The sequence below is a fragment of the Gavialis gangeticus genome, unplaced genomic scaffold (assembly GCF_001723915.1).
Source record: "Gavialis gangeticus isolate Ggan-Ray unplaced genomic scaffold, GavGan_comp1, whole genome shotgun sequence".
Classification (NCBI taxonomy): Eukaryota; Metazoa; Chordata; order Crocodylia; family Gavialidae; genus Gavialis; species Gavialis gangeticus.
Window position 1 is genome coordinate 22,083,377 of NW_017729009.1, and position 8,584 is coordinate 22,091,960.

The window sequence follows — 8,584 nt, forward strand, 5'->3', positions numbered from 1 at the left end:
ACTACTGGGGGATAAAATCCCCAAAGTCCAAACTTTTATTTTTTGTCTCATAATATAGTTGTTTTTCCTCCACCCCTACAGATAAGAATGAAGATGTCTTGGAAAGAACAAAAGTTAAAAACCTTGGAGCCTCCAGAGAATGCAGCTATTGTGGAAAATATTTCCGCTCAAATTATTACCTCAATATTCATCTCCGAACTCATACAGGTAAAAGAGATTACTCTTTGGGGGGACAGTATCTTCTTAATTGAAACCAAGGGAAATAATTTGCTTCTGAGTAAGAATAAATATCTTCTTTGCTGATAGAATGCTAATTTTAAGATATAAAATATCTCTAGTGCTATGTTGGAAATGCAAAAAGCAGAAATGTTACACTTTTAATACTGCTTTTAGTAAGCTGGGTGTAATACTTCTAGGACACTGATTCACAGTTATATCCTGCTTGTTGCTCTGTCTGGTTTTAATGCTGTGTTAACAACCAAGAATGGGTGACTTCCAGATATGGTGGTAAAAAGTACATTTGCTAACTGCATGGAAGAATCTGCTCCTATTTTAATAGATTTATTTATTTTCTGTATCTTCTCCATACTTGTTCCCTTTCAAAAATCTCTTCTAATCAAGATTCTTTGGGTAAAACTGATATTTTTTTTTATTAGACCAACTCAAATAGTTGGAAAAATTCTATTAGATTTACCCAAAGAACCTTGTCCGCTTATGTTCTTAAGGGTATAGGTTGTAGCCATGTTGGTCTGCCTTCCTGTCAATGCATTTAATGGACTTCAGTTGTTCTTTATTCTCAACTGGTTCTAGTATTAGCATGATTTTTAAAGCCATTCACAGCTTTTGAACAATATATGTTGTTGGCATAGTCAAGAATCACAGGTTGCTGGTTTGGAGATGTTCCCCAGTCTTATTTGCAAACTGCCACCTTTACAATGCCTGAACATGTTTGGAAAAAAATTTAGTCCCAGCCAGGATAAATCACACACTAGTTATTTTTTTGTTAGCTGCAGTTACTTTGGGGGAGGGACACAGATTTGTTGGCCTGCATAAATAGTGTGTGTTTTGGAAAGGGAGAAAATAAAAGCCTGCTTATCTCTTTAGTTCTGGGAATTCTTTATAAACAAACCACCAGAAAAATCATGATGATGTTTTTGAATTGCTGTGCATCACACTTACTCTGACACAACCTATGTTTCAGGTGAGAAACCATACAAATGTGAATTTTGTGAGTATGCAGCAGCCCAGAAAACTTCATTAAGGTATCATTTAGAGAGGCATCACAAGGACAAGCAGGCTGATATTGCAACAGATGTGAAAAATGATAGCAAAGTTTCGTTACAAAGTCAGGAGACAGATCTTTTGCTGGCTGCTGATGGTGCTCAAGAAACCAAAAATTTGAAAAGGTGTATCGATGGTGCCAAAGATGCTGAAGGCTGCCCATCTGTAAAGCAACACAAAGGGATCGCTTCCTTTCAGAGTGTACTGGGCAGTACAGTCTGTTTGACCATGAAAAATGATACTCAGGAATCAAACAAAGGTGCAAATTGTAATAGCTCAAATCAAATGAATGAGAATGCATCCAGTCCTTCTCTGGAAAAGATAAAAGCAGAGAACAAAGCAGTGGAGTCCCAGACACGTGATCTTTATAAAAGAGGGAAAGAGACTCCTGAGGCATCAGAAGATGATGTCCAGTACGTTCGTGCTTTAAAGAATGGAAATAACATGGATGAAATACAAGGAAACACAGAAAACTGCAAATATAAACATACAGTGGACTCTCAAGAAAAGCCATTAAATTTATCTCTTGGGACTTCACAAGAATGTTCAGTGATCTCAACTAGAGGCTTGTTAGCAACCAGCACCTGTCCATTTTGTACTTACCGAACTTTTTATCCAGAGGTCTTAATGATGCACCAGAGGCTGATGCACAAGTACAATCCTGATGCTGTTAACAAAAATGGTTACAGAAATAAGGCTGTGGCCAGAGCCAGACGTACTGGGTGCCCTCCAGCCCTTCTTGGTAAAGATGTGCTTCCCCTGTCATTTAATTCTAGTAAAAGGAAGGCTTCCCTGTCTACTCAGCCAAAATTATTGCAAACAGGAAAGGCTAAACAGTGTCCCTGTCTACAGAGCAAAGTCCCTGTGTTTCCATCAACTGACTCCAGCAGTTCTGCTCCAAGTAACTTGAAGGCTTATAAACCACAGAATAATATTGGAGCTCAGGCGAGTAGCTATAGACCACCACAGCAGGAAATGCACTCAAATCCTAGTATCTCTTCTGCAGTGGACAGGATGAAAAGGCCTGAATTGAGAGTAAAAGCTCCAAGTATCTCAGCCTCTCAACCTGTAAGCAGCAGTGTCAGTGGCTCACTTGACTGTCCCCTTAGCGAATCTGCCTGGCCCAGTCATCGAGGAAGGGATTATCTCTGTAATAGATCAGCAGGTAACATAAACTTAGAATATGGAGAGCCATCTTCTAAAAGAGCAAAACCTAATCTGTTAAGTACTGAACACATTGATTCTGCAGTGGCCAATTACAGAAGATATGGAATGAACCGATTTCGTGTTGCAAACAGATATGCAAATATGTTACCTCAGGAATGCTCTCACACCAAACCTGCATCCCCTGTTTTGCCAACCAAACAAGGGCTTCTGAACTCAGATGAAGTTGAGTCTCCTAATGTACTGACTGTTCTAAAACCCTATGAGCCATATAGTCCTGCATCACTTTACAGTTTTTGTGGACCTAGCAATGGCCAAGCAACTAGCTCTTCAATAGAAGGTACTGTATTTTCATTTATCTCAAATAGTAATGTGGCACTAAAAATATAAGTTTTTTTCTACTGCTAAGCTAAACAATTCTAATAATATGACGTGCATCGCACCAGCAAATATTAGTGATGCAAACTGGAGTTTGTCATCTTTTCTTTTCCTCCTTCTCATTTGTTTATTACTAACTTAGAGTCACAGGAAGTATTAAATGTTAAGCAAAACTTGCTTAGAAAGTAAGTTGCCTTTAGAACCCTGCTAATAACTGCAGCAAATTTGTTAGGACTGCATAAATTAAGAAAGACCCAGCCCTTTAAAGGCATATAGTGCTTAACACCCATTGATTTCAATGAGAGTTAGTGTTTAGGTACCTTTATATGGATGTGGGCCTCTGTTACTAAGGGCTGTTGCAAATCTGTGGTTTTGGGGTTTTTTTTAGTTAACTGCATTATTGTTAATACTTAAAGCATATAGGGTAGTGAGCTAAATTAACATGTATTTCCATAGTTTTTCATAACAGTGATAATGCTAAATGCTAACCATGGATACCATTTGCAAAGAAATGTTGAATGGCAGGACATGCAACGAAGTGAGCAGGGGAACCACACACAACATAAACTGAGTCTCATAAAACTGATGCAGAACATACTTTTTTAGTCAGTCGAGTAACTGTGTGATTTTTTTTTTCTATTTTTGTTTTTTTGTTTTTGTATGCTTGTGTGCTTTCTTAGAGACATTAAGGAGCTGAAGTGTAGTATTTGGTCACTTTCTCTTTGTTTTCTCAGACTTATAAATCCCAAAGATGGAGATAATGCTGAGAAGATGGGTCAATTACTTTTACTTAGGAACCTTTAAAAAAACATTTTAGACATCTGAATAATTTTCATAGAAATATTCACTATGTTCCATAATCCACTAAACCACTTTAATACATGTTTAGACGGATGGCAAATAGATAGACGTGCTCAAGTACTCTTAAAATGTTGTCATTTCTAGCTAGTATTGAAATAATAGTAAGTGTGTGGATGAAAATACTAGAACTGCATTTAGATGGTGAAGAAGTTAATGGTTGATTGTGTATATACTATGTCGTCATCTTTTTCTTTCTCGTCCCTACCCTTCCAGATTAACAGGGTATGTAAAACCAAAGTCTTGACTGTGGTTTTACAGGAATATGAGAAGTTGGGGATATATTTTGCATTTAGTTGTGTGAAGGGTAGAAAATAGTCTCTTCCTAGTTATATAGGGAATATCATCTATATATTAGCATGGGTCACCAGGGTTGGACTTGAGATTCACATGCAGTTGTAGTCATTGGCACCTGTGGGCTCTTTTTAAAATCTGCAGCTTGCAGCTGAGGATATTTTTAAAGACCATTACTCTGTAGTTCCTGTGTTTTCAAGGCACTGTTTCTCCCTTCCCTAAATAGATGTTTTAGTTATAAGTACTTTGGTGAAAACCAAATGTAGATTGTGTAGGCCAGTGCAACTGACATGACATTCATAAATAACAAAAAAATATGCTTTTGAAAACTTTCTTCTTTGTTCCCGTCTCCTCAAAGTTTCAGTTGCTATTCATGAATGCCATTCCAGCAAGAAAATCTAAATGGATTTGTCAATTTTGAGCTTGGTGCAGGGGAGGAGTTAAGGGGTTCCTGTACGTGAGCACAGAGGCTGCTCTGATGCACTGTAAGTACAGCGATTTGAGGAGCAGCTAAAGCATGGCAATTACTGAGCTCCAGCAGCCTCCCACATCTTGTGTAGCAGCGTCCCTGTGCTTCAGAATGGCAGCAGGGGCACTTGAACTAAAGCTCATTGAATGAGGTATAGTTTTAGTGCCCTTGCCACCATTTTGAAGCACAAGGACACCTGATACACAAGATGCTGCAGTGCTTTAATTAGGGTGCTCTAATTAGTGCCACCCTCCTCCCCTGAGCATGTGTAAATGTGCCCAAGAGAGAGGAGACAGCCATATTGTGATTAGATGCGTCTTAATGAGGCTGAAAGAAGGTGAAAGGCTCTAAACATTTTTTCTCTCCTTTGGTGAAAATAAATATATAGATCTGCTTATGATTTGCTCTAGGAGTTACAGTTTTTAAGGAATATATTTTAGAAAGTAATATAAGCGGCTGTCTGCATGTCTTTTTATTTCTTCCTGATGATGTTCCTTGTGTACTTTAAAACATGATGTTAAAATTCCTTTTATGGCCTGTGTTGCCTTGTGGCAACATTATTTAGGTCTTATGAACATGTTATGTTGCATGTTAAATGCTGGATCGAGTTGTCACGAGAATATGTTCCACTTGGCAAACTTGATTAAACCCTGATGCCTTCCATTATTGCTCATAAGCTGTGCCAGTTTGTGTTGCCCTGAAGAGACAGAAACATTCTGAAACCACTCAGTTTGTGTTATTTTCAAATTAGTTCTCCCTTTCGTAGTGGCAACATTATCAAGGATAACCTGTTGACTGATTGATCTGGCAGAGACTGCAAATTAAAGACAATTGCTCATGACACACTCCAGTGATCTTGTAGATTCTGTTGAAGTATTAATTTAATTTTGCCATTGTAATTTAATTAAACCTTACTTCCCCCTCTCCATTTCCCCCCTCCACCCCCTGTCCTCACACATCCCCTTCTAAGATTTTTGTGAGATGGCAGTTGAGCTTTTCATTCATGTAGTAGTGTTTCTTGATCTTCCTAGTCTTTTTGAATTTGTCCTTGTCTTAGTAACTCTTTCCTATAACTAAACACATACAATACTGCTTTGCTTGCTGCCTTGGGAATTACCAAACAAAAATTGTCCATCAACAGCAGAAGTTGAGCCTTGGTAGATAAATAACAGAAAGTATCCCGTTATTTACTACTGTAAGGATATGAAACCCTGATTTGACAAACCACCTGTATCTTTGCTATATTATCAAATTTCTGTTTGAAGATTGCGTATAAGCATGCAGAAGTGTTGGAAGACTATGCATGCTGTTGCTCAAATAGTATTGCAAGTAGAAGGATTGCTTTTAATGTTTTGAGGTCAAAAATTCTGTGTAGGCCCAGTGAAAGAGTGCTGTGCTTATGGCAACATGGATAGCAGCTGTTTCCTTATAGGTTTATTTTGGGTTTTTGTTGTTTTGTTTTTTTTAACTGATGTGGGTCTCTTGTGCCAAAAAACCCTCTGGGTCTGTTTGAGGAAAACAAAAGGCCAGTAGAGCATTTATTTTACTTGTTTTCACCATGAATACTAAAAATGTGATGCCGCTTACTAAGTTCAGGCTTATTTCTTTAGTATCTAAAGTCCTGTTGTCCTGTACAGGGGTGGTTTGCTGTGTCAACTTCATGAGTTTCAGCAGTGGTGAATAAGCAGCAAAGGTGGTTTATGTGGAACACTTTGGGATCACTGGACAAGTAAAGAGCCTGGAATCAAATATATGATTAGCTTTATTTCCAGTGAACCTTGTTAATGTTTCGTAACTTTTACTTTTTCAGGAAGAAGGCCAGTAGCGTACCAGCACCTATCAAACAGCATGCTACAGAAACGAAATTATGAGAGTCTTATTGGCAATGCACACTTCCGACCAAATGACAAGAAAACTTGATTGTTTACTTTGTGAGAAGGTAAGAAATCCTTTTGAGTAACTAGATTTTACTTTAGCTGTTGCTGCTTTTCAAATCTAGCATCAAATCTGTTGGTACATGCAACAATGAGGTTATGCAAGTGTTTGAATTACATCAGTGAGAAGTTGAGACGACCTGGCTTTCTTTTGAGCATTAGACTTATTCCGAAAAGCTCAAGTGGCTTGTATGCTACGTAACTGATAGCAAAGATGGAGGACCTTGTTTAGATGGAAGTGCTAGCTGCTTATATATTTTCTCGTTAGAAGAAAAGGTTACAATCTTAAAATGGTTTGGTCTCAAAAAGAAATCTTTCCCTTGAACGCAGGTTTAAAAAAAAAAAAAAGGAATGACAGTTATAAATGGGAAGAGATGTTCTAGGATTTACTTACTGGTCTTAATCTTTAAAGAATCATGTCGGTGAGTCCTCTCTGGACACAAGATTATTCAGTGGACTGTCTTAATACTAAGTGACTTGGAAATTCTCAGGCAATGGAACTTTATTTTTCTGACAAGACCATTGTGCAGCAAAATGTACGGCACTTCTCAGGAAACGCTCCTTGATAGTCAACTCCCTGACATATACCCTTCATGTAACAAGCACATATGTGCTTGTTACATAAGCAAATAATAAATGTGGTTAACCAAGCTAGGCCAAGGGTTAGTCAAGTCAGTAAACTGTAACTCTGAATTTTGAGGTTCTCATGTAGCCTCAGTCAGTTTCCATAGTTTACTTTACTTCAACATTCAATCTGCGGTATAGGGCTGATTTAGTACTTTATTTTTCTCTCACATGGGGATGTGGGAATAAACTTCAAATGTGAGCGTTTAAAATCCTGATTAAAACTCCATTTTTCTCTAGTTTCTAATGCTTTTTGTTCCTTTCAGGAATTCTCTCTAATTTGAAGTAAATTCTTATTTGAATGGTGCAAAATCCAAATCTGTGCACAGTATTTTACATACGGTTTTCCACGAGAGAGTGAGAGCTGAAATCCCACTCGTAAAAAGCACTGTTCTTTATGAACAGTGTATAAAATTATTTTACCATAACTTTTATTTCTTGTCTGAGCATTTTGCCTCATTTCCGTATTTTTCAGGTTGTCTAGCTGTTTCCTATTGGTAGCTTGGCTGTTTTCGAAAGCTGACTTAAATAGCCGGTCATAATTGAATTACCAAATAAATAGCATGTACTTAGCATGCTATCGCATTAATTTGTGTATATACAATAGCTTATATTTTACATTTAAGTATATTTAACACTCTTCCTCAGCTGCTTTATTTTAATTGTATTACAGTTTATGCCACAACTATTTTTGGTTTGTTCTAGGTCTGAGGACTCAAATACATATTCTGTGGAGTTATAATTTGCAGTTCATCCCTTGAGAAAAATGAATGGTGAAAGCTACTGAACTAAGCTGTGATTGTACTGTATATAAAAACACTACAGTTTTATAATATTGGTTCTGTTAACATTTGTACCAAATAGCCATAAAAATTGTAGTCTGAACAATTGGATTATGAAGTGTGGAGAATGTATATTTCAACGTTAACCTTGAGTAATATTTTTCTTTAGAATTAATTGACCAAATATTAGGTAGGAATTTATATTTTTACATACTTGAGCTGCTGAAAAGAGATCCTCTTTGAAAAATATATAATCCTTGCACCTCAGGTAAAGTTTGTAAATACCCAAGTTGAAATCCTGTTGGTTTAAATACTGCTCCTTTTTTTCCCCCCCCCTAAAGGTTGCAGTGTCTCATATTGTGTGTGTTCTGTTAAACTATGTTAGTTTTTAAACAGCTTCCAAATGAATTATATGATCTCAAATTCTTAACATCCTAACTAAGGTGCTGACTTTCTGCTGTGCTCCTTGCCTATGCTAGGACCTTAATCTAGAAGCAAAATTTGCTTCTCTTATTGATAATTTCAACATGTTATCTGTAATAGCAAGGGAGAAGCAATATCTGTCACTTTGTCAGGCCCTTTCATAGTGTTCTTGGAATACAGACAGAATCCTCTCCTTGCATGAAGCTTGCTGATATTGGTCGAGAGCCTCTTAGATGAACATCTCCAACAACAGACAAACTTTTAGCAGAATGTACATAGGACTCGCATGAAAAATAGGAAATGTCACACTGAATAATTCAGATGTTGGATTTTTTTCTTGTTTTGTTTTTGTTTTTTTACCAAACTCAATACACTTT

General features: G+C 37.2%; 1 protein-coding gene across 1 annotated transcript in view; it reads left to right on the forward strand.

The window, feature by feature from the left end:
• ZNF217 (zinc finger protein 217) overlaps positions 1–8,578 on the forward strand; it is a 17,612-nt gene extending 9,034 nt beyond the window's left edge. The window contains exons 2-5 of the mRNA XM_019510225.1: positions 82–207; positions 1,202–2,785; positions 6,255–6,383; positions 7,708–8,578. Of these exons, the coding sequence (XP_019365770.1) occupies positions 82–207; positions 1,202–2,785; positions 6,255–6,364 (1,820 nt within the window). The 3' untranslated portion in view covers positions 6,365–6,383; positions 7,708–8,578. The remainder of the gene's footprint in view (positions 1–81; positions 208–1,201; positions 2,786–6,254; positions 6,384–7,707) is intronic.
• The last annotated feature ends 6 nt before the right edge of the window (positions 8,579–8,584 follow it).